The sequence below is a fragment of the Natrix helvetica genome (genome assembly GCF_964273705.1).
Source record: "Natrix helvetica genome assembly, chromosome: 1".
Classification (NCBI taxonomy): Eukaryota; Metazoa; Chordata; class Lepidosauria; order Squamata; family Natricidae; genus Natrix; species Natrix helvetica.
This window is the reverse complement of record NC_138548.1, coordinates 137,177,350-137,203,624: the sequence shown is the minus strand read 5'-3', so window position 1 is coordinate 137,203,624 and position 26,275 is coordinate 137,177,350. Positions and strand designations below refer to the sequence as shown.

Genomic DNA, 26,275 nt, shown 5'->3' with positions numbered 1-26,275 from the left:
AGATGTTCCTTTATTCAAGTTTATGTATATGCTTCTTTTTAACAGGGCTTTATTAGTTTCTGCAAACACTAGCGTTTGAGAACAGAATGGAACATTTTCATTATTGATAAGGAAATGTATCCATTCAGGAAGACTGACTGGGGGTAGAGAGGTAATTGGAGATACCAGCATCATTGCATAGTTTTTATTTTCAAGCAGCTGTAATTTATATAACAGAGCAGACCATGGTGATATTCTTTTTAACTTAAACTTGCATTGTTCAATTTTGGTTAAATTTCCTTCTCCTGATTTTAATGGAATGCCTACAATGTTGATTCAGCAACCTGTCTTAACAATATTATACAACAATCTAGTCTTACTGGGTTCTTTATCTAGTGTCTGATTACATCTTTCATAACCCCATCTCCTTCTAGTCGGGAACATGTTCTGTGTCATCATTGCCCAGTCATAAGCCTCATTCTAATTAGAAGAGAATGAGAAGGTGGTGCTATTTTGCATCCACCTGCTTTCTTATTGCTGCAGAGCAAGTTTTTAGTTGCCTCTAGTGTTTTGGAACAGAGGGCGTGACACTGTTGAATGGCAGAAGCAATTTTAGGAAAAGCTTCAATTCCTCAGATATGAGCAAATTTCAGCGTAAGGTCTCTTTTCCTTCAGGAACAACAATCAGCTGGTTGGAACCAAAGATTTCTTTGCCAAATCACTTCAAAAATGGAGCTGATCAGAATTTCCCTGCAGATCAAACGAAGCCAGAATCAGTCAGACAGGAACAGTCCAGTTCCGAATCTGGTCAACTAACCAGGGTAAGCTTTAAAACCCTTAACTCTGCATTGTGGTTTTGTTTTTTCATGTTTGTTTTAAAGAAAAGGACCCCTTTTGGAATATTCAACTATAGTTAGAATTATCAAGAAAAGAACAGACTCTGCTTGACTAGAGTTTAAACTTTAAATAAGTATTGTTTCTTACTTTTTACTGTTCTTTTAAGCAATAAATGTTGCTGAATATTGGAATAAGTGAACATTAGTGAAACCTTAATTACTGTAGCTATATATTGTTTTAAAGTAATATGTGGGTTAAACCTGAAAACTTTCAAGGAATGCAAATCAAGAACTTCCAGAGGAATTTAACAGTAATTTGCTTTGCTTGACCTAGATAAAGGGATATTTTGTAATATTAATGAGCTTGGGAGATCACATTCCATCGCTACATTTTTATTAAAGGCAAATTGAAAAGATGTCCTAAAATACTAGGTGGTTCTAAAATGCTAGGTTATTGAGGCAACTATATATACAGTAGATGAAGATAAACTTTTTTGACATGGCTGTTTATTGCAGGAATTGTTTTGAGAAGCTCCCTATGAGTAAACTTTATATAGCAAGGGAGGTTATTATTCCTTCCTTTCTCTATTGCTAGACATAAATCACTGGAGCTCTTAATAGACTAACAGGCATAGTGGATATTAATGACCTTGCCCAGGTAGTACTCAACAGATACCAGCACTTGAAGGGAGATAGTGCGGCAGTTTCCATTTAAATAGCTGCTGTTTATATATCTTTTTTCTCATTTTTGCTTGTTTCTGCTTGTGATATAATATAATCCAGGAAATGGTCACCGTCTGTGGCCCTTTCTTGCTCATAGCATTTGCAACCACCTAGAAGAGTTGCACTGGAAAAGACTTAATGTCCAGCTTCTCCTTCAGTGAAGGAGAATTCTCCACACCCAAACATTCCTAACTTATGAGCATAACAGAGTTGAGAATGCAGCTTCAGATGATAATACAGCGTGTAGTAAGCATTTCAAAGAGAAGGGGGAGTAAAAGTATACTATAAGTAAATAATAAAAGTTAGATAAATTATTGTGGGCAGATGAAAGTAGAGGGTTTATTGTATTAGTATTGTAGTTGCTATTAGTTCCTTGTAGCTTTCTTCTCTTCAGACTACTCCTCTGGCTATTATTTCTCCTTTTTATCCCATGTAAGATGGTTGCTAGAGTACAGAAATAACTAAGGAGCAGAGATGTCTTTCAGCCTACTTAGTTGCTCCATTTCTGCTTTCTTCTCTTGGCAAAGATGGGGTGGTTGTGATTCTATTCCATGGAAAGGCAACAAATGGCTATATATTCCTCTTTGCACTTGGTTTATGAGGACAAAAGCTCCAGGAGTGCTATTATGTTGTTTTAACAATTCAGTCATGTCCAAATCTCAGCAACTTTATAGGCAAGTGATCTCCGTGCTACCCAATCAAACATGGCTTCTTTCAGTTTTTGGATGTTCATTTTTGTAGCAGCTTTGACGTCCTCAAGCCAGTGTGTTCTTTGCTTGCCCCTTCTTCTTGTTCCACTTACCCATTCCCAGCATTGTTGAATTCTCCGATGAAGTGGCACGCATAACATGGCCAAAGTAAATCAGACGTAGTCTTGTGATTTGGGGAGTTTTCTTTATCCAGGCTGAAATAATTTCCAGCTCTCACCTTCAGATGGCTGAGAAGGCATCTGGATAGCTGTTGCATTAATAGAAGTATCCAATGACATCTGCACATGGACCGTGGCCTTAGGAAACGTCACATTTGTCTAGTGACAAATGACATGCAGAAGTGAAACCAAGCCACATGTTATATAAGCACAAGGGAAAAAATAATGAGCTTGAATTGTGGAAAAAATTCTGATAACCTAGTAGAGTGGTAAAGTGATAGAATCTAAACGTTTGTGTGTTTGTTGAGAGAGTGTAAAGAGAACAGCAGGGAAAAGAAATAGAAAGAGATACTTCACCTACAGCAACAGCTCCCTCTGGAAGGCATGACATCTAGATAAAAATAGGCTGCAGAAGAGATTTAATTATTGTTTGCTGCAAATATTATTTGATGCAAATTCCATATTGTAACATAATTTAATATGTGAGCTGGTTGCATTGCCAGTACTAAAAAAACTCCAAACCATTATAGTACCTTATTATAGTGTAAAGCCTCATCGGTAGGTAGGCTAAGAGAAAGAGAATGTATACATATGGCGCTTGATATCATTTGTTGTTTAAGTAAAGAAGCATTGTTTCTAGGATTTAAGAAGTTGCCTATACTGAGTTAGGGCAACAAATAGTTTGGAATACTAAAGTATTTTAAACACCTTGTGGTTTTTTTGGAATTTATCCCAGGAACCAGAGGAAATAAATCCAGAAGATGAGTTGGAAGACACATATGAGAATAAAGAGGATGACCTTGGAGCTGTGGAAGAACAGCGCAGTGTTATCTTGCACCTTCTTTCTCAACTCAAACTTGGCATGGACTTAACAAGAGTAAGTTACTAAATACTGATCTGTATTAAAAGCAGAGAAATGTGCTCCTATAAACTGGAGTTCATCCTAGCCATGCCATGTTAGAGTTCATTCAGAGAACTGACTTGGGATTCAATCATCATATTAAAATCATTATCTCAAACTTGATGTTTAGGATTTGCGCATTAATGGATCTGAAACGAGCTGCTTGCTCTTACTTTCAAAACCTATTTAGGTTTGTGAGTTTTTAAGACATGTTCATGGTATAACTGTATAATTCACACTGTTGCATATTGCTTGTATCCTTTTTGTATGTCAGTACATTGCAAGAACCTCCTAATTGATGAGATGCAGCAATAGTTTGTTGACTTACAAGATAGTCTTACAGGCCCCAGGTGTCTTAGAATACTATGAGTCTGATTAGGGTAAAATTGAGCTTTAGTTGCTCTTATGAAATACTGACCAAAAGGTATCAAAACTAACACTTGTGGCCCTTGCCCCTTAGCAAAGAATGCTGGGAGTTGCATGGATATTACACAGGCTGATAACCTTCTCTATTTTTCAAAAAAAGTGAAAGCATCAATTGATTAATTTGCATGCGTTCATGTGATTACAGAGACATATGAAAAAATGTGAGTTAGAAAGTAAGTAGAGTAAATGGCAAAGAATATGAATTCAGGAATGAAAGGGGGAAAAAAGAAAGATATGCTGTGTGTCTAAGATACTGAAAGAAAACTGTAATATATTAGAATGAAAATGGTCTAGTGTTGTGGAGTAGAGTTGATGAATAGATGCAGGAGGTCATGCTTTAAGATTAACAATGAACAAAAGGACTAGGATGTATGCCAGAAAGTATGAATTAGTGTCATCTACAGGTGAAACTCAAAAAAATTAGAATATCGTGCAAAAGTTCATTTATTTCAGTAATGCAACTTAAAAGGTGAAATTAATATATGAGATAAGACTCATTACATGCACAGCAAGATAGTTCAAGCCGTGATTTGTCATAATTGTGATGATTATGGCGTACAGCTCGTGAAAACCCCAAATCCACCATCTCAGAAAATTAGAATATTACATGCAATCAATAAAACTTTTGCCAAAAACACCAAAAACTGGTTCAGTGACCATGGGATTACTGTGCTTGATTGGCCTCTCCATTCTTCCTCCATACTCTGGGTCCTTGGTTTCCAAATGAGATGCAAAAGTTGCTCTCATCAGAAAAGAGGACTTTGGACCACTGAGCAACAGGATTTTGGACCACTGTGCTTCATTAAGACCAGGGTCAACGCAGCCGTCTACCAGCACTTCATGCTTCCTTCCGCAGACGAGCTTTATGGGGATGCTGACTTCATTTTCCAGCTGCCCATATTGCCAAAAGCACCAAAACCTGGTTCAATGACTGTTGGATTACTGTGCTTGATTGGCCAGCAAACTTGCCTGACCTGAACCCCATAGAGAATCTATGGGGCATTGCCAAAAGAAAGATGAGAGACATGAGACCGAACTATGCAGAAGAGCTGAAGGCCGCTATTGAAGCATCCTGGTCTTCCATAACACCTCAGCAGTGCTACAGGTTGATAGCTTCCATACCATGCCACATTGAGGCAGTAATTGCTGCAAAAGGGGCCCAAACCAAGTACTGAGTACATATGCATGCTTATACTTTTCAGAGGTCTGATATTGTCCTATGTACAATCCTTGTTTTATGCATGTAATATTCTAATTTTCCGAGATGGTGGATTTGGGGTTTTCATGTGCTGTATTCCATAATCATCACAATTATGACAAATCACAGCTTGAACTATCTTGCTTTGCATGTAATGAGTCTTATCTCATGTATTAGTTTTACCTTTTAAGTTGCATTACTGAAAGAAATGAACTTTTGCACGATATTCTAATTTTTCGAGTTTCACCTGTAGATTTTGTGAGTGCCTATGACAATAGGAGTCCATGGGTTGTGATAGTTGCATAATGTTTTGCCTGTGTGTTAAATTGTAAATCTATTCTTATGTATCCATGGAAAAGTAGTGAATGAAAAAGCATGATTGACTTGATTCCTAATGAAAGATTCTGAGAATGTAAGTCAGAAAAACTTGTATTTTTTTGCTTATTAATGAAAATGCAGCATGATAAACAAGAGAAATAAAATGAAACGTAAAGAGATTCGTATATAGATATAAATTCACATATACTTTGTTTCTTTAACATGCTATAAATCAAAACAGATCTTACTAGTTTTACAGCCTAAAGACATCTTAACAATCTTAACAACAATCCAAATAGCACATTTTCTAAATCCAGTCTTTAATATGTGGGATGTCATTTTCTTTTTATCTTCAGAAAAAGATTGTCTTGGGGGTGGAAATTGATATAGGAGAAAAAGAAAGACGTGAAAGAAAAAAGAGTGAAAGTAAATTAACTGCAGGAAGAGAAAGTACTAGGGCTGTATAAAAAAAAAAGGTAGATTATTCTCTCAAGAGTAAGGAAATAAGGAGAAAGAACGTGAAAGCTGCTTGGAATAGAATGAAAGGAATTTTGTTTCGGCATCTGACAGAAATGTGTGAAGTTATGCTAATGAGAAGTAACAAAAATAATGTTTGATGGAGCAAGAAGCTGAAAGAGACTGTTGATGAGAAAAATACACATGAGAGAATGAAGGCTGAAAGTGGGAGAGTGTGAGATTTGCTGTATAATGTGCATAAAACAAAAATAGTTCCTGAGAATTGGATTAGAGCAAGTCTTGATTAAGATTAAAAGAGGATGGAAATTAAAAACGCTGATGGGAATTAAAAATATAGTTTGCAGATGTGTGGAAAAAGGCTAAAAAAGGGATCCCCCAGCAAAGCTAATGGAATGGAATAAAAAATGAAATTATTTGGGATGAAACTGAAATGGGAAATCCAAAAAGAGATTGATAAAGAAATGAAAGAAACATATACAGTGGGGCAAAAAAGTATTTAGTCAACCACCAATTGTGCAAGTTCTCCCACTTAAAAAGATGAGAGAGGCCTGTAATTGGCATCATAGGTAGACCTCAACTGTGAGAGACAAAATGTAAAAAAAAAGACCAAACAATCACATTGGCTGATTTGGAAATAATTTATTTGCAAATTATGCTGGAAAATAAGTATTTGGTCAGTATCAAAAGTTCATCTCAATATTTCGTTATATATCCTTTGTTGGCAATGACAGAGGTCAAACATTTTCTGTAAGTCTTCACAAGGTTGGCACACACTGTTGCTGGTATGTTGGCCCATTCCTCCATGCAGATCTCCTCTAAAGCAGTGATGTTTTGGGGCTGTCGCTGGGCAACACGGACTTTCAACTCCCTCCAAAGGTTTTCTATGGGGTTGAGATCTGGAGACTGGCTAGGCCACTCCAGGACCTTCTTACGAAGCCACTCCTTCATTGCCCGGGCAGTATGTTTGGAATCATTGTCATGTTAAAAGACCCAGCCACGTTTCATCTTCAATGCCCTTGCTGATGGAAGGAGGTTTGCACTCAAAATCTCACAATACATGGCCCCATTCATTCTGTCCTGTACACGGATCAGTCGTCCTAGTCCCTTTGCAGAAAAACAGCCCCAAAGCATGATGTTGCCACCCCCGTGCTTCACAGTAGGTATGGTGTTCTTTGGATGCAACTCAGCATTCTCTCTCCTCCAAACACGACGAGTTGTGTTTCTACCAAACAGTTCTATTTTGGTTTCATCTGACCATATGACATTCTCCCAATCCTCTTCTGGATCATTCAAATGCTCTCTAGCAAACTTCAGATGGGCCCGGACATGGACTGACTTAAGCAGGGGGACACGTCTGGCACTGCAGGATCTGAGTCCCTGGCGGCGTAGTGTGTTACTGATGGTAGCCTTTGTTACGTTGGTCCCAGCTCTCTGCAGGTCATTCACTAGGTCCCCCCGTGTGATCCTGGGATTTTTGCTCACCGTTCTTGGGATCATTTTGAGCCCACGGGGTGAGATCTTGCGTGGAGCCCCAGATTGAGGGAGATTATCAGTGGTCTTGTATGTCTTCCATTTTCTAATTATTGCTCCCACAATTGATTTGTTCACACCAAGCTGCTTGCCTATTGCAGGTTCAGTCTTCCCAGCCTGGTGCAGGTCTACAATTTTGTTTCTGGTGTCCTTTGACAGCTCTTTGGTCTTCACCATAGTGGAGTTTGGAGTGTGACTGTTTGAGGTTGTGGACAGGTGTCTTTTATACTGATGACAAGTTCGAACGGGTGCCATTGATACAGGTAATGAGTGCAGGACAGAGGAGCCTCCTAAAGAAGAAGGTACAGGTCTGTGAGAGCCAGAAATCTTGCTTGTTTGTAGGTGACCAAATACTTATTTTCCACCATAATTTGCAAATAAATTATTTCCAAATCAGCCAATGTTATTGTTTGGTCTTTTTTTTTCATTTTGTCTCTCACAATTGAGGTCTACCTATGATGCCAATTACAGGCCTCTCTCATCTTTTTAAGTGGGAGAACTTGCACAATTGGTGGTTGACTAAATACTTTTTTGCCCCACTGTATCCCAAATTGAAATTTGCAATAAATGCTGGAAAAACCTTAGGGTCCAAAAAAAGGATTTTAAAAAAATGCTCCAATGTTGCAACATTGCTATCTTTAAAAATAGCAATGTTGCAGATGTAGATGGCATAACTGGAAACATGTTAATATGTTGATATGATTTTGTGAGTTTTCTAGTATGTGTATGCATGTGTACACGTGTGTGTTACATTTGTAATTGTTGATGGGAAGACTGAAGTGGTTCTTTTCCCTCTATAAAAAAAAAGTAGCAAGACTGAACGCAAAACAAAAACAAAAACAGAGCAATTAGTTTGTTAAGTCTGCCTGGAAAGCCGTTCAGCAGAATTTTGATTGACACTAAGTAAAATAAGTTCAGTGTGGCTTTGTATGATGGAGTGAACATTATGGGTCTGCAAGTTAATGTATCAAGACTGAAGTAGTTGTGTTTGATGGGGAAAATGGAGTGAACAATTGGAAATTATATGTATTTAGTGAAAAAACTGAAGCAGTTACTTTGTGTGCCTTGGTAGAATATTTCTTAAAGAGGGAAAGATAGCTAAATCAATTTTAAGATGTGAAAAGGCTGGTTGAAAAGCAGTGGGTAGTATGTGTTCCATTGTCAATAAATAGCTAAGAATGTGCTATGCCCTGCATGTGAGTTGGGCATACCAAAAGAAACTTTAAAATATAAGTTGAATGCAACAGGAATGGATTGCTGAAGAAGCATGTGTGACATAACACAAAGGTTTAGGGCCAAGACTAAATGGGTCCTAAATGAATTTGGATTACAAATGTGATCGTGATCAATGAAATATGTAAAACTTATACAAGCCAGGCCAAAGCAATGATTGCTTACAAGAATAGAGTGTATAAAAAGATACAGTGAACAGTGAAAGTGTAAACACTCCTCCTCCTCCTCCTCCTCCTCCTCCTCCTCCTCCTCCTCCTCCTCCTCCTCCTCCTCCTCCTCCTCCTCCTCCTCCTCCTCCTCCTCCTCCTCCTCAACACTTGGACTTACATACCAGTTCACAGTGCTTTACAGCCTTCTGTACACAATTTACAGAGTCAGCATATTGTTCCCAACAATCTGGGTCCTTATTTTACTGACCTCAGAAGGATGGAAGATTGAGTCAACTCCCCCTCCCCCTCCCCCCTCCCCTTTATCAAAACATTAAAAGCCACAAATGTTCAACGGTCATGTATACCATTGTGCCTTCCATTAAAGCCTTTCTCCTCCTCGTCGTCCCCTTTTGCTGGCGCTCTAAAAAAAAGAAAAGAAAAGAAAACCAGAAAGTTATTATGCATGTTTCTGTAATGTTGTTTTCTTTTATTGTAGGTGGTTCTTCCCACTTTTATTTTAGAGAAGCGCTCTTTGTTGGAAATGTATGCCGATTTCATGTCCCATCCAGATCTGTTCATTTCCATTTCCAATGGCGCAAGTCCTGAGGAGAGGATGATCCGTTTTGTTGAGTATTATCTCACTTCCTTTCACGAAGGACGCAAAGGGGCAATTGCCAAAAAACCATACAATCCAATCATCGGGGAAACATTTCACTGTTCGTGGAAGATGGGAAAGAGCGATGTACTGAATGGCACCAATAGTAACTCTTCATCTCATTCTGCCTCCGAGCAAGTGCCTGTTTCAGAAGAGAGCCAGTCTCAAGAAGAGTCAGATTCTTACACGGTCCGATTTGTCGCAGAACAAGTGTCTCATCATCCTCCGGTCTCAGGGTTCTATGCTGAATGTGTGGAGAAGAAGATGTGCGTTAACGCCCATGTTTGGACAAAAAGTAAATTCCTAGGCATGTCAATAGGAGTAACCATGGTTGGTGAAGGTAAGTGGGAAATGTTGCAGTGCTCCTTACGCTCTTTGGACAGTTGTGATCTACAGCTCTGGAGAGCTTCATTTTAGAAAGAATAGATTATAATTCGTTGAGCTGTGGTGTATTGCTCATCCTTTGACACAGCCTGTTCCAGTCTAATAACTTCCTAAAGTGTTGGATAACAGGCTGGTAACTATTGGTAGTCCTTGACTTACGACCGCAGTTGAGTCCAAAATTTCTGTTGCTAAGCAGGGCACTTGTTAAGTGAGTTTTCTCTCATTTTATGACCTTTTTGCCACAGTTGTTAGGTGCATCATGCAGTCATTAAGTGAATCTGACTTCCCTCTTTGACTTTACTAGTTGGAAGCCAGTTGGGAAGGTTACAGATGGTGAACACATGACCTCGGGGCAGTGCAACGGTCATAAATAAAAGCCAGTTGCCAAGCGTCCAAATATTGATCCCTTGATCATGGATATGCTGCAACAGTTGTGTGAAAACTGACCATAAGTCACTTTTTAAGTGCTGTTGCAATTTCAATCAATAAAAAAATGGTTGCACATCAAGGACTACCTATATGGGAGTTAAAGTTGGAAAGAGACCCAGGAGATAATCTAGTGTGGTCTCTGCTTAGTATGGGAATAACACCGTAACATCCCTAACAACTGGCCATGCAGCTGCTAGTTAAATACTTAAAGTGAAAGAAAGATCGCCACCTGTAAGGCAGTCTGTTGTTTAATAACTGCTGTCCCTAGAAAGTTCTTCCTCATGACTAGTTTAATTTATACTCATTATTCCTTTTCTATCTACCTGAAAGGCCCCTGAACAAATCTACAATGTCTTTTATGTGACAGCACTTCATATACTTGAGTACAACTATTGTGTCTCCTCACAGTCTTCCCTTCTCCAGAATAAACACATACAATGCCTCAACCGCTTAAGTTTTTCCTTCCAGGCCCCTTGTCATCTTGGTTCCAATCCTCTGGACATACCCTGGTTTGGCAATGTCAATTCCTAAGATGCAGCACCAAGAACTGAACATGATGTTCTAGATGTGCTCTTAGCAATGTAGAATAGAGAAATGTTGTCCTCTCTTGATTAAATCCTTCTGTTGATGCAGTCTAGGACTGAATTTGCTTCCCCCCCCCCCCCCCAAGCTGTATCACACTATTGTAATCCACCACTTCCTGAACTCACACCTTTCATTTTTTCTTCCCATATGGAAAGACTCTTCATTTTTTCTGTGTTGAAATTCACCTTTCTGGATTTTTTCATTGTTCTGGTTTATTAAAGCCCTTCTGATCTTAATACTGCCCTCTGCTATCCCTCCTCATTTTACCTCACAGGATTTTTTTTTATTTACTAATTTCTCCTGCAAGGTGTTTTTATATATATATGAGGGCCTAGAATAAAAATCTCTAAAAAATTTCTCTTTTAATGATGAATTCCACAGCTACGACAGTAATGAAAAAGTAACTTTACAATCAATCCTCTCATTTATGACCTTTGCAGGCCCATAAACCAAAGGAAAACTGAAGTAAGATTATAAGCACAGGGGCATTTTTGTTTAGTGATCATTTCACTTAACAACGGAGTTTCAGATCTCATTTGTGGCTTCCCTCATTCTGCTAAACGAGAACTACTTGTAATCAATCTTGACATGATTCCTTTTATATATTTTTGTATGGGTATGATTGTTCTGAATCCAACTAATGCCAGTATCGTCAAGTCTGTATTTTGCCATATTTTCCACTGTGATCTCAAGGGAGGCTGAAATTGGCCCATAATGTCTACCTCATTCCTGTAGTTAATTTAATTGTTTATTCTATCAAAAAGGGAGAGAGGGAGAGAGACTGCTTGAGTTGCATCTCAAAATGCCGGATCCTGCCAAACAATGCATTTTGTTCTTATCTGGGAGAAACCAGATTTTTTAAAAATGAAATATGAAATGCCTTGTAAGGACAAACAAAGACAATTGCTCTGCTAATTAATTAATACAATACAATACAATAGTAGAGTTGGAAGGGACCTTGGAGGTCTTCTAGTCCAACCCCCTGCCTAGGCAGGAAACCCTATACCCTTTCAGACAAATGATTATCTAACATCTTCTTAAAGACTTCCAGTGTTGGGGCATTCACAACTTCTGGAGGCAAGCTGTTCCACTGATTAATTGTTCTCACTGTCAGGAAATTCCTCCTCAGTTCTAAATTGCTTCTCTCCTTGATTAGTTTCCACCCATTGCTTCTTGTTCTACCCTCAGGTGCTTTGGAGAATAGTTTGACTCCCTCTTCTTTGTGGCAACCTCTGAGATATTGGAATAATGCTATCATGTCTCCCCTAGTCCTTCTTTCTCTTAAGCTAAACATACCCAGTTCCTGCAACCGTTCTTCATATGTTTTAGTCTCCAGTCCCCTAATCATCTTTGTTGCTCTTCTCTGCACTCTTTCTAGAGTCTCCACATCTTTTTTACATCGTGGCGACCAGAACTGAATGCAGTATTCCAAGTGTGGCCTTACCAAGGCATTATAAAGTGGTATTAACACTTCACGTGATCTTGATTCTATCCCTCTGTTGATGCAGCCTAGAACTGTGTTGGCTTTTTTGGCAGCTGCTGCACACTGCTGGCTCATATTTAAATGGTTGTCCACTAGGACTCCAAGATCCCTTTCACAGTTACTACTACTGAGTATGGTATCACCTATACTGTACCTGTGCATTCCGTTTTTGTTGCCTAAATGTAGAACCTTACTCTTTTCACCATTGAATTTCATTTTATTAGATAGTGCCCAATGTTCAAGTTTGTCAAGATCCTTCTGTATCTTAAGCCTATCTTCTGGAGTGTTGGCTATTCCTGCCAGCTTGGTATCATCTGCAAATTTGATGAGTTCCCCATTTATTCCCTCATCCAAATCATTGATGAAGATGTTGAAGAGTACTGGGCCTAAAACAGAGCCTTGGGGTACTCCACTGCATACTTCCCTCCATGTAGATGCAGTTCCATTGAGAACTACACGTTGAGTGCGGTTGGTCAGCCAGTTACCAATCCATCTGGTGGTGATGCTGTCTAACCCACATTCTTCTACTTTATCTAGTAGTAGGTTATGGTCTACCTTATCAAAAGCCTTACTGAAGTCCAAGTAAACTATATCAACGGCATTCCTCTGGTCCACTAATTTTGTCACATTATCAAAGAATGCAATAAGATTAGTCTGGCATGATCTGTTTTTGACAAATCCATGTTGGCTTTTGGCTATTACTTTGTTTGCTTCTAGGTGTTCGCAAATTCGTTGCTTGATTATTTTTTCCAGAATCTTTCCTGGTATTGAGGTTAGGCTGATAGGTCTGTAGTTTCCTGGATCTAGTTTTTTCCCTTTTTTGAAGATGGGAACCACATCAGCTCTTTTCCAGTCCTCTGGTAGTTCCCCGGTGTTCCAGGATCTCTGAAAGATATAATTCAGTGGTTCTGAGATCTCGTCTGCTAGTTCCTTCAGAACTCTGGGGTGTAATCCATCCGGTCCTGGTGATTTGAACTCATCTAGGGTAGACAGGTGCTCACTTACCATTTTCTTCCCTATTTCAATTTGTGTTCCTAATTTTGTGGTGCTGCTTTTGATAGGTTGGACTGTTTTATCCCTTTGTGTAAAGACAGATGCAAAACATGAGTTAAATAGTTCTGCTTTCTCCCTGTTGCTTGTCACCTTCTTGCCACTTTCTCCTAGCAATGGACCAATTGTTTCCTTAACTTTTTTCTTGTTTTTAACATGTTGGAAGAAGCTTTTTTTGTTAATTTTTACTTTTGTGGCAAGCCTTTCTTCATTGTGAGCCTTAGCTTTCCTCACTTCATCTTTACAGGCTCGGGCTATTTGCTGATATTCTGCCTTAGTTATGTCCCCCTCCTTCCACTTTTTATACTTACTTTTTTTGTCTTTCAGTTTGTCAGATAGTTGTTTATGCAGCCATGCTGGTTTCTTTTGGGAGCTGTTGTTTTTCTTCTTCATTGGTATTGTGTTAGACTGGGCTTTTCTAATCTCATTTTTCAAAATTTCCCAAGCTTCTTGAGTTGTTTTCCCCTCGAGGATTCTCATCCATGGAATTTTTCCCAAGCTCTCTCTAAGTTTATTGAAATTAGCTTTCTTAAAGTCCAAGACTCTAGTTTGACTTTGTTCTACTACTTGTGTTTGGATAATGTTGAATTCCAATATTGCATGGTCACTTGCCCCCAGGGTTCCTATGGCTTCAACACCTTCTATCATTTCCTCTCTGTTAGTGAGAATTAAGTCCAGTATGGCTGATCTCCTTGTTTCCTTCTCTACTTTTTGGAAAACAAAGTTGTCTGCTAGGTTTGTTAGGAACCTGTTGGATCTTCCACTTGGTGCAGAGTTTGTTTCCCAGTTGATGTCAGGGTAGTTAAAATCTCCCATTACTATTGTGGTGTGCTTCCTACATACCTTAGTTAGCTGACTAGCAAAAAGTTCATCTTCTTCCTCTGCTTCGTTGGGTGGCCTGTAGTATAGACCTATGGCAATGTCATTTCCCCCACAACCTTTAATATTGACCCAAATGCATTCAAGATAGTTCTCATTATTGTTGTGCTCTATTTCTGTAGAGACATAGTTATTTCTTATATATAGTGCAACTCCACCTCCTCTTTTATTTGGTCTATTTCTTTTAAATAATTTAAATCCTTCTAGCTGTATGTTCCATTTGTCAGTTTCATCCCACCAAGTTTCTGTAATGGCAATAATATCATATCTGCCCTCTTTTGTAATAATTTCTCTAAATTACGAAGGAGTTAGAAATGTTTTGAGAGTTATAAAAAGCATAATAGAGCTAGCATATAGGTTTTTGTTTTAGAAGCAAGATGACTTTTAGGTTTCATAATTGAAGAGATAATTAATGTTGCTTCAGTTCCACAGGTTTCCATATGTGAATTTTTTCCCCATTTTCTTCTGCTTGTACATTTCCATTTATGCCACTTTTTGGTGAATCTGTAACATTACTTATAAATAATTGGCCTCGATGGTTGATTATTATCCAGCCCAAGTTTGCCAGTTTTGCTCCACGTCTCATGTTTGTAATATAAAGCTATATAGGGCAACATTTATGAGTTTTGTTTTTAATTAGTTTGTTTTTATCCTGCCTTTACTATCACCTCAGAAAAGCATAAATTTAAGAGAGTGGGAATAATAGAAATCACTGCACAAAAAGCAAGTTGTTCCTCAGACATACTGGACTACAGCGCTAATAATGTTAACCTACCATAATGGCTAAGAGCAGACCTCGGTGTTCCACGGCCCGTGGGTCCACATCTGGTCTGTTATGGCCTGTGGGCCACATCTGATCCTTTGGCTGTCCCTGTCTGGGCCACAGTAGTGGCCACGGGAGTCCTATTGGTTTGGCCCTCCATATCAGTCCCAATTTCCCATGCATCCTCTTGGAAAAATTAGTTGCCTGCCCCTGGCTGAGAATTTAATTTAATTTGATTTGATTTGATTTATAGACCGCCCCCTCTCCCCGAAGGGACTCGGGGCGGTGTACAGGCACATTAAAAACCATATACAAAGAATAAATACACTTAAAATCAAATTAAACCTTAAGGCTGTACAGAATAATAAAAATTAAAAATCAACTTAAAACCAACCCCTAAAAATTTAAAAGTGCAGAATTGAGGGACTAAACTGGGATTAGGCCAGGCCAGTTAAACCAAACAGGTGGGTTTTAAGCTTCTTACGGAAGGAGCGGAGATCAGTAGTTGTTCTGATGTCCGGGGGGAGGTCATTCCAGAGGGTCGGGCCCATCACAGAGAAGGCCCTACTCCTGGGCGCCGCCCGCTGGCACTGCCTCGTGGACGGTACCCGGAGGAGTCCCTCTCTGTGAGAGCGGATCAGCTGAAGGGATGTATGGGGCAGGATAGAAGATTGTGGGGTTTGCTGTTTATCTTGGCACCAGGTTGAGGTGGCCTTACTTTGGAGCTTTCAAACTTTTCCCAGACTTGGAAACTGTTTAAAAAAAAAAAGTTCCCCAAACCTCTGGTGTAGAGGGGCGGAGTTTCTGAATGTTGGTAACCAGCTCCACTTTTTCTTCTGCATTTTAGTGATTAAAAGGAGGGGGAACCCTCCCCACAGGGGAGTAAGCTTTTTCATAATTTTTTTCTTAAATCACATGGAATCTATTCCTTCCAGAACCCTAAAGTTTCATGGAATTCAGTTTGAAAAACCCGATTAAAAGTGATCTATTTTTTTTTGCATGGAAGAAAAAAAAATCTATAAACGAATTGCTTAATTTATTCCTGTTGGATAAACTGCCCCAATCCTGTTTTTTCTCTCTTTACAATGAATATGTTCCCTCAAGTCACGTTTATCTAGTGGTACAAAGATGAGATTATTTTTGTTTGCGGTCATTTAAGTAATCTTGCATTGCAAAACTGACTGGTAATACAGAATGAGAATTATATCAAAATGCAGGATCTGCATAGAGGGCCCAGCACGGGACCTAGTTACTTGCGGGATCGCATCCTCCCACATACATCCCTGCGGCCAATTCGCTCACACAGGGAGGGGCTTCTCCTGGTGCCGTCCACTAGGCAATGCCAACGGGCGACACCAAGGAGTAGGGCCTTCTCTCTGATGGGCCCAACCCTCTGGAATGACCTCCCCCCCGACATCAGAACCACTACTGACCTCCGCTCCTTCCGGCAAAAATTGAAGACTCACCTGTTCCGACTGGCGGGCCTGGCATAATTACAACTGTTCCTCCTGGTAAATGTACTATTAACTGGTTATTTTAGGGGTATTGTTTTTAATTTAATTTGTGTGTGTTTTAGGGTTTAAAATTATATTTATATATACTGGCTCTGTACAGTTCTTTTAATTCTATTTTTAACCTCCTCCATTCTAACTGTACATATTCTAACTGTACATATTCAATTCTATTTATTGTATTTTGATATATTTTTTACATGGACTGTACACCGCCCCGAGTCCCTTTTGGGAGAGGGGCGGTATAGAAGTACGGTAAAATAAATAAATAAATAAATAAACCTCTGCAACATCTTGTGAAGGACAGAAGACATGAGTTGCTTTTAGTTAATGTGGATTTCATATTTATTCTTTCCTCCCTCACAGGTACTTTAAGTCTTCTGGAACTTGGAGAGGAATACACATTCTCCTTGCCTTGTGCATATGCTCGATCAATTTTGACGGTCCCCTGGGTAGAACTGGGAGGGAAAGTCAGTGTTAATTGTGCAAAAACAGGATATTCTGCAAGTATTACGTTTCATACCAAGCCTTTCTATGGTGGCAAACTTCACCGGCAAGTATTCCTGTTGGCAGGATTTTTTTTTTTATTGTAGCACTGTACACTATTGTCAATTGATTATGTGTGTTTCTGAAATGCTCTTGAAATGAGATACTAGAAATTATAGTACTTATGCCTCAATTCATCTTTTTGTTTAAGCTGAAGATTTGGAAAATGCATCGAAATAAGATTTTTGTAAAAAAAAAGTGCCAAGTTCTGCATTGCTTCTTGTTTATATAGTTGAGCAATATATCATTGTCATCTCCAGGTTATTTTTTTTATCATCTCTTTTTTCCTGCTGCTTTCAGGGTCACGGGTGAGGTGAAGCAGAATGCTACTAACACAGTGGTTTGCAAAGTACAAGGTGAATGGAATAGTATTCTTGAGTTCACTTACAGTAACGGAGAAACTAAATGTATGGATTTGTCAAAGTTATCTGTGACACGGAAAAGGGTGCGGCCCATAGAAAAGCAAGGGCCTTTTGAGTCCAGGTGAGAGAAACAGTTTTCGAAATGATCTCTTAAAATGGAACATAACATCAGACGCCTATAATATGTAGCTCAGACTATACGATTTCCCTCATTTTCAACTGAAGATCATTATTTGACATTCCAGCGTCCGTACATGTGTTTTGTATGTCTGTTACAACAGGCAAATTATGGCCTGCAAGCAGCTTCCTCCTCAGAATACATTTGATTTTAGGCTATTGGATCTGGGAGGAGGGGTCAAAGCTGCTTTTAAAGAATAACACTGGAAGTAGTTCATTGTCCAGAGGCTTTTCACTCCCATTCATGAACTTAAAAACCTGAATCGCACCTTCTGAATGGGCTTGGAAAACTGGATCTGCTCCATACTGGGATGTTACTGTTTTTCTAGTGATGTACCTTCCAGTGTCTAATTGGTTGGAGGAGCAAGATGCAGCTCTTCACCAAGAAAAAGCTGCTTACCCCTGTCCTAGGATTGTTCATTAATGCAACTTGTTCATTCAGTGCCATGGTCTGTTTCCAGTTGTATCTAACTTGATATATAATAGCAATAATTTACTCATCTTTATCAAGTGTATCCAGTTGTTAAATATTCAGTTTTCCAAACTTTTTTTAAAAAAAAGCATATCCATATAGGAAATGCACGGATGTCTGAAGTGAGTGATAATTTCATTCTAGTGCACATTGAAATATAACCAATAGTCGGGCATTTCCTTGTGCCTTTCAATCCCCCTTTACGTAAATCAGAGAGGAATCATCCATTCTCTTAATTGAAAAACTAACCACAGATACAACTGCCACATGTGGCTCCCCAGTGACACCAGTTATTTTTGGAACATGGGGTTTGTGGTGATCTTGAAAAACAATGTTAAATTTGTCATTTTGGGTGGAGGCCTGGGGGCGGGGGGACATAGTTTCTTGGACATTGCAGGAAGAAATTACAGATGGGCTGCTTGTTTAGTGCTACCGTGAGATTGCAGGTGTTAGTTGGGTAGAACGTTAAAAGGTAACCTTCTAATCCAGTGTTTCCTCAACCTTGGCAACTTTAAGACATGTGGTAGACTTCAACTCGTAGAATTCCCCAGCCAGCATGCCTTAAAGTTCCCAAGGTTGAGAAAACACTGTTCTAATCCTTTGCCTTATAATGATCGTTTGAACTAAAATAGGTCTGAGGGGGATATTTGTAAGATCAGGGGAGCCATTAGCAAAAAAACAAAGGATGAAACAAGTATTGATTCTGGTTTAGAAGCTCTATTTTTAGACAACAAAGTGTTTCGATGAAGAAGGTGACAATACCAGTTTCCGCCCCATGAGATGATAATAAGTGAATTATGAGAATGGGAAAGGGCTGAGTAAAATTTAAAGGGAAGTGAAGAGTAGATAATCCATAGTTTTAACCAAGAGGTAAGAAAAGCTTCTTTAGCAAGAGAGGGCATTGCAGGACCCAATTGAGAGGCAAAGCAGATCTGGGCAGCTGTTGGAAAGTGGTAACTTATTTTCAGCCTACTAATCATGCTATACTTGAGAACTGACACAGAATTTTTTGGTTCAAATAAATTCATGATTCCAGCACCTGAAGAACAGTAAGGGCAGATTCCTGGATTATTCAATAGTCTTTCTCGCCACCTTTTTACACTCATTCTGGTTATATTTGCATTTAGCAAAGGTGGCAAACAGCCTCAGCTTGCATTCCCTTCCTCCCTGTCAAATTCAGGAAACTGTGGCAACATGTGACGGAGTCCTTGAGGCAAGGGGACATTGAAAAGGCCACAGAGCATAAGAAAGCCCTTGAAGAACAGCAGCGAAATGAGGAGAGGCTCCGGATGGAGACAGGCACCCCATGGCAGACGAAACACTTCGTTAAGGATGTAAGTAATGAAACATAAACAGAAGAGTGGAAAGGTGAACCTTCGAGCCCCAAATAGGCTTAACTTTGAAATACCATGGAGGCCTCAACCACTGGTCCCCCTGTATGAGTTTCAAGGCCTGCAGCAGACATGAGGGTATCTTCCCAGGAGGGCATTTTCTCCTGCCTATTTTTTATTTCTTGGCACTGCACACAGTCTGTTATCTAAACAGAAGAACAATGCAAGATAAGTTCCTTCCTCCATAGATATGAATTGGAAACTCCTCAGCCAGTGCCCCGGTGGGCTTCTTCAGATATATTCAGGTCCCCTTACACTTTTTTCTCTCTGCTCTGGACATGTTTGCAAAGGAAGCTGAGAAGAGATACGACGGCAGTGAGCGGGTTGCAATCATTGGTCTCTCTTGTTCTGCTTCTATTCCTCTCCCTCCCGCCCCAAATATATTTTTCCTAGCCCCAATACAGATTCACACCTTTTCTCTTCATTTTACAAATTTTTAGATGTAGCTGTGGGTTGGACTTGTTTGCAGAATCATAGAGTTGAAAGGGGGAGGGGGAGCAGTTCCACCAGCAATCCTCTGTCCAATGTAGGGATCTGTTTTAAAGGCTTGTGCTGAGAGATAGTTGGGCACATACTTCAGAGGGAAGCTTAGTAAGCTTTTCTGGCTCCTCCTGAACTGAAATCTACTTGTTACAAGGCTATTATCCCACTCTAGACATTAGAGAAGTGGTCATGGCTTTCCTCCAAGCAATCACACTTCAGGTGGTGAAGTGTGATCACCTCATCTGCCCCTTTTACCAAAGCATATCATGCCCATGATTCTCCTAAGGTCCAGTTTTTGCTCACCTGGTCATTCTCGTAGCCCTTGCCTGTATTTTTTTGTATAGTAGTACTAGAACAGAACAGAGTGTTTGGGGATGAGGTTTAAGCAATGCGGAATGTAGGATAACACTCTAAGAGTTCAGAGGGAGGTTTTGGTCGGTCTGGCCTGTTCACTTCAGGATTGGTTCTGTAACATTGATTATATATCTCAGGGGAAAGGATAAAAGTCCACATTAATGTGAGGAAGTTAAAAGCCAAGTTGCTAACATTTTACCTACTTCCTATGTCCACACAGCATGGACCACTTAAAATACACCGCAATTACTGACCTAATTCCTTGTCAGAAATTAAGTTGACAAAATGCTCTTGCCTTCTCTTTATTTTTATTGTAAAACTGCTGTCTGATCTCAAGATTGTACTATACTTCATCTGTCTTCTTTCTTTCACATTTATTCCCTGAATTGCTGATGGAGATTGCAGTGGCTGAGAGAGCTCATGGCTTGGATGGGATTTAACGTGGCAGCTATATTGACTTATAAAACAACCGCAGGTGTAATGTACTAGATAGGAAAATGTGTCAACACTGGCACTACACTAGATTTCCTGCTGTGTTTTGAAGGTTCAGATAACCCATTAGCTCTTTTAGATTGAATACAACCCATAGTTTTCTTCTGTGAGAGTAAGGTCACAGTGTCCTGGGCTCCTGTAACCACTTTTTGTCTGTCTCCATTCATGTCTACCAGAGGGCAGTCTTCCCTTTAGGTTTTAAACCATCCACCATGGCCTACAATGTCCAAGCTTAGTCTGCTGTGGCTTTCAGCCGTAGTGAGTGTGAATATCAAGTTATAGTTTGGGATCTTATGGGTTAATGATGTACAAAGATACAGACTATTTGATGCTTAGGGCAATGTGTGTTTTCTGTTGGGTTAATGTGGAAACCATTCAGGTATTCAATCTGTTCTCTCTTTGCAGGGAGATGGCTGGGTTTATTATAACCCTCTCTGGAAAAGGATGCTTGCAGTACAAAATCATGAAGTGGACACTAACTAGACGCATTTCTTCATAATAATTCTTCTCTTTTGTCTAATCCGTACAACTTCCAAAATGCTGTACCTTGACTATGAGTCCTTTTGGATTTTTATACAATTGCACAAAATTAAATAAGCAGAAAAGAATAAATCTTTAAGGGCACTTTAAAGTTGTAGGAAATCAAAAGGTAGGAGAAAGGACATTTCCGGCTATGTTTCTGCTCCCTCATTTAAAAACCAACCACCTTTATCTGGCACTCAACATTTTATTTGGACATTGTCTTTTTAAGCACACACTGCAAAAACTGTGTTAAACAAAAACAAAACAAACCAACCAACTTAGATGCAGAGGCATTGAGAATTGGCTAGGCTATTTTGCTCCAATGGATATACATCCGGAATAAAACCAGAACAGTGTTTTTAAAATCTGGGGTTCAGTTTGCACCCATATCTGAACTACTTTAGTGCTCCTGTAAAGAGAAGCCACTTTTTTTTGCTGCTTTGGATTACCTTTTGCTGAAAATCATGAAGAGGAAAACTTTTCATAGATCTGACCTTGGAATCAGTATTATGAGATGCCTGGATCAGAACTTGATGCTAATTTTTAAAGTTGTTTCTTGGAGGGAAATGTGTGCATAGCTGTGGAAGAATGGGGGATTCATGTAAGCTACATCATATTTAAAAAATTGTAGTGTAGATTAGAATTGTTAAGTAAGGGTTTCCCCCCCCCCTCCTGCCTGCAAAAAATAAAATAAAATAAAGTGGAAGAGGAAGATGGGGCAGAGGGTAAAATTCAGACCAATTTCCAGCTGATTTTCCCCCCTATTTCCTTCGTGAGCTGTTTGTAATTGTTTCACGCTGTAAATACCATGAAAATATTTAGTCTCCTTATAAAAGAAGATTGAGACTTGACTTATGCAACTTGTTTTCTTTAAAAAAAGTTGCTTTATATCTCTGCCCCTCTCTCTCTCCTCTTGCTCCTTGGGTCATCGGCCAAAGTGAGTGAGTGTCCTGAGCTGTCCAGGTGAGTCCTTTCCTTTCTGTTCTCTGTTCTCTGTTCATGGTCAAACATTTTTATGTGCCCATCGAGTAGAAGGACTGTACCTTTAATTTTTCTATAGTACCCGAAGAGGCTTTCTTTTTTTGCTATGGGGGTGCATACAAAACCAAATGCAATCTGATATCAGGAACCCATGGTCAGGTAAATGTACCCCTTGTTTTTATATTATCAATATTTTATTGAAGTCCAAGAATTGCTGGCAATTAAGAATAGTACTGATTTATGGCTTTCATTCTTATTACTATGAGCTACCTTAATTTTTCTAAGAGTTGTGCCTTACTCTATTTCTTATGATGTAGTCTTCCAATCAGTGTATATACATACCATAGTCAACAAAAAACAAAACAGCCTCTCCCTTCCATCATGAAAATGTGTGCGTATGTGTGTTTGTCAAGTGCTTTTATTTTTCTTCCATACACAGGGATATATTAGTATATTTAACCACCCAAATGGGGTTAAATAACCACGCTTGTATTCCAGAAAGACTAAAAAGAACTCAGAGGAATGAGCTGCCTACAAGTTGATATTCCCTGGTATTTTTTTTTCTTTTTGTTGTGAAATGCACTGAAACCTTACTGTGAGTTGTGTATGATACCATGTGTGATTAACGGGAAGGGATGGAAATAAAATGATCAAAAGGAACTTTTTGTTTTCTCTGCTTTAATAATAATGAAGTAATCAGCGCTGATTGTATTTGGGGCTGCAGAGGGTGGATGCTAAGTTTCCTGATGGCTTTTAATTGCTGATAGTATCTCTCTTCTTCCTTCCTTAGAAAAACTCACATGCCAGTTTATGGTGACTCTAGGTAATTGAATGAGATCTTGCAAGCAAGGGCTCAGCTTCCAGGATCTTTAGAGTTCTGTTGAGTAACAATGTACTTGGAATATGTGAACATTCAATGAGAGGTGCCAATCAATGGGAAAAAAATGTCAGGCAGTTCATAATTTTAAACAAATTTATCCCAAAATAAGTTTCAACAGAACTTCATTTGGGTTACGATACGCATTGCAGACAGTCACATATATGCAAATAACTGAAACTTATGCATGTAGAAAGTTTTATGATGTAATCCAATTGTAACTCAAGCTTTATATCAGGACGGGTCCAGTGGATGCATTGAATTCACGAGGAGAACTAAGGAACTTGGATGAGAAGGATGTTTGTGCTGAAAAGTCCTAACTTCTATTTAGGGGTCCACATCAATTGGCTTGAAATTGAAATTTTGTTTATGCTTCTTAAATATAGAAGAAGAAGAAAAAAAGAAAGAACAAGCGATTCACATTTTCTTCAGTTAAAATATGGACTGTGGCTGTAATGGAGAAAAGATTGTTTCTAAGCAAAATTCACAATAAGTTACTTCAGGATTGAGCTAGCAGATTTAGATTTTGGATTCACATTGGTTAACAGATTTTTTAAAATGATGTAATGGAATGGTTCACAGCAAAGACATTGGGTTAACACATTCCAAGAAGTGATTTCTAAACCATTCCTTAAACCCATAACGGCGTGGTTCCCACATATGTAAGTCATAAATCATGACTTATTAGCTGTGATGACGGATTTTACATGTTACATTTAAATCAGAGTCAAACTGTAATTTGCCTTTGTACATTATCTGAATCTGTATTAAAACTAGGAAATCTCTGAAAAGAATTTGTTTTTTTTTTTAAATAAGAAAGCTCAGTTTTTACCCAGTTAACTTCTTCAAAAAAGTATTCTTTAGAAAAAAGGATAGACTGGGTCAATATTTAGTCCATCTGGTAGAATTAATATTTAAGAAGAAAAATGTTTTAAATGCAAAAACAAATGCCTTGTGTATTAATGTATCTGCTTTAGCATCAGTGGTCTTTATTCACACAGCAAGGTTTATCTATGCAGTAGCCCTTATAGTACCACTTTCTATTTTGCTGATGTGAAATCAGCAGAGCATTCATTCTTGGGAATGCTGTTGCATTTCACTGTACATTTTTTAAAAAGTATTAAATGATTAATATTCTGTGTTGAAGGAATCCTTAATATAATCTAATATAAATTGGTTTTACACATTTTTTTAATCTGTCCAGGAAACTAAATGATGGACCTGATGATATATTTCTTGGAAGACATGCCCTATTGGTGGTTCTGTCCTGCTTTTATTTCTCTAGTCATTGGATGTTCCTGTCATTATTTTGGTTCTCATCTCTTGAACAATCCATTTTGTTTGCTTCATTGTCGATGCTGTTGTTGTTGAGAATGTCATTACACTCTGTTTGTTCCATCAAGTTGAATCGCTCTGCGACACAATGGGCTGTAAGCCTAGCTTCAGGATCATGATCCCAGCATTCTGTGATGGTGTCGCACAGAAAATGCATTCCCTGAAATGAACAAGAAGGAAACTATTGTGCAACTTCCATTCTAAAGCAGATCATGCTGTAAATACATAAAAATAAGATTCCTAGATCTAACACTTTTACTGGAGATTTCATGCAGGTAAATTTGTAATATTTAGACATTCTAATTTCATATACTAATTTTGTGACTAGGATTTATTTCCTTGGTTGCACCATAAATATGGTGGGATGAGGATTCAGTGCAAATACAGTAGCACCCATGCTTAATTGTTGCCAAGAGACATCTCTCCCATTGTCAGCCTCTCTCCAGTTCCTTCCCTAATGTACAGTTTGATAAAACTGTAACACTCAACCATTCTGCAATCTTAGTTCCACAATTAAAGCTACAATTTAGTTGAAAGTGCCATATTTTCTTGAGGAGACAATTGCTTGAATTCAAGACTATTCCCTCTCAATCATTACAAAATCAGCCAGCCAATCTTAACAATACAACAATCCTTTAAATATCCACCATCCCACCTTGACAATGACAGATCCTCATGCTGTGGTCTCCATCTTATTCCCAACTTCCTGCTAAGGCATCCTAAAGCGGTCTTCATTTATTCTGGGTTGGAAATGATGTTTTCTTTCCCCAAATGCAAAATTTATCATCTAGATTATGTGGGGTGCTTCATTGACTGGTTTGGAGACGACGCCTCCAGGACCATGATCTACACAGGTCCAACTGAACTCATATTTTTCAGTGCAGGTTCTTTGGTTCCTGGATGCTGTAGGAGTCAAGGCTAAGTGGGAAGCACATGAAAGTGGCTATCTGAGGGTAAAGGGTAGAAGAAATGACCACGAAGGATACAAGAAATAGCTCCTACCAAAGCAACTGTCAGATACATGGAGCTTGAGCCCAGATCAAGAAAATAATTTGAGAAAACATCACTCAAAGACACGGGGGTGAAGCACATTCAGGCTTGCAAGTTTTTGTTATTGTAATTGCTACAATAAAAATAGTGCTGACCTATCTATTTTTAGTCTGGTCTCCTTTGTAAAACTGATATGGACCTGGAGCCCCAGCTGAAATCAGTCTTCGAAAGCCTTCACCATCTATCTATATAATCACACTTGCCCGTGTGCTGTAGGTGTATGCATATGCATAGATTCAAAAGCCACACTTCAGAAGTGAAGAAGCAAGGCAGAGCACACAAACACATTAAGCAAATTATAACCTATACATTATTTTGTGCTTTCGAATCCACGTGGACTCCTAGTGACTGACTGGACCAGGCCCTGCCTCGTTTTCTTGCCAAGATTTCATGCTTAAAGTGGGGCTAGAAATGAAAGTCTCCCAGGTTTATAACCTGATGCCTAACCATTGTGGGCCTCTGTAAAATAATCTGCCTGATAAAATCCTCACGTACATATATCAACTGTTCTCCCTCTAACACACAAAATAGGCTTTCAGATACACCCTGCTTCCTCCTTCTCATAGTAATAGAAAGCATGAAAATGGAAAAGGGTGGTTGCATTGAGAAGGGAAGAAAAAAGTAGCAAAACTGGACAGAGATGAAGTAAGGGACACTTATGTATTAGCAAAAATTTAAAATTCAGCAGGCAAATAGCTCTGACGAAGCAGAAAGGCTAATCTTTAAAGGCATCCAAGCGTTAATTCATAGGTGCCTGGGGGCTTCCTTTACTTTTCAAATCTTTGGCTGCCTGAAGGGACTCTACTAGTCCCTACTTGGGGGGGGGGGAGTGATGGAAAGAGAAGATAGTTGTGAA

General features: G+C 39.0%; 2 protein-coding genes and 1 long non-coding RNA gene across 7 annotated transcripts in view; 2 read left to right on the top strand and 1 right to left on the bottom strand.

The window, feature by feature from the left end:
* Positions 1–23,841, top strand: part of OSBPL11 (oxysterol binding protein like 11) — a 69,164-nt gene extending 45,323 nt beyond the window's left edge. For all 3 annotated transcript variants that reach the window (XM_081937001.1, XM_081937000.1, XM_081937002.1), the window contains exons 7-13: positions 655–800; positions 3,143–3,283; positions 9,135–9,633; positions 16,744–16,930; positions 17,224–17,406; positions 19,115–19,268; positions 21,060–23,841. In XM_081937001.1, the coding sequence (XP_081793127.1) occupies positions 655–800; positions 3,143–3,283; positions 9,135–9,633; positions 16,744–16,930; positions 17,224–17,406; positions 19,115–19,268; positions 21,060–21,137 (1,388 nt within the window). In that variant the 3' untranslated portion in view covers positions 21,138–23,841. The remainder of the gene's footprint in view (positions 1–654; positions 801–3,142; positions 3,284–9,134; positions 9,634–16,743; positions 16,931–17,223; positions 17,407–19,114; positions 19,269–21,059) is intronic.
* LOC309383934 (TGF-beta receptor type-2-like) overlaps positions 22,819–26,275 on the bottom strand; it is a 50,004-nt gene continuing 46,547 nt past the window's right edge. For all 3 annotated transcript variants that reach the window (XM_081937003.1, XM_081937004.1, XM_081937005.1), the window contains exon 7: positions 22,819–24,529. In XM_081937003.1, the coding sequence (XP_081793129.1) occupies positions 24,320–24,529 (210 nt within the window). In that variant the 3' untranslated portion in view covers positions 22,819–24,319. The remainder of the gene's footprint in view (positions 24,530–26,275) is intronic.
* LOC309383935 lies at positions 24,516–25,521 on the top strand. The gene is made up of 2 exons (XR_014173947.1): positions 24,516–24,644; positions 25,249–25,521. It is a non-coding gene; the product is annotated as an uncharacterized lncRNA (long non-coding RNA).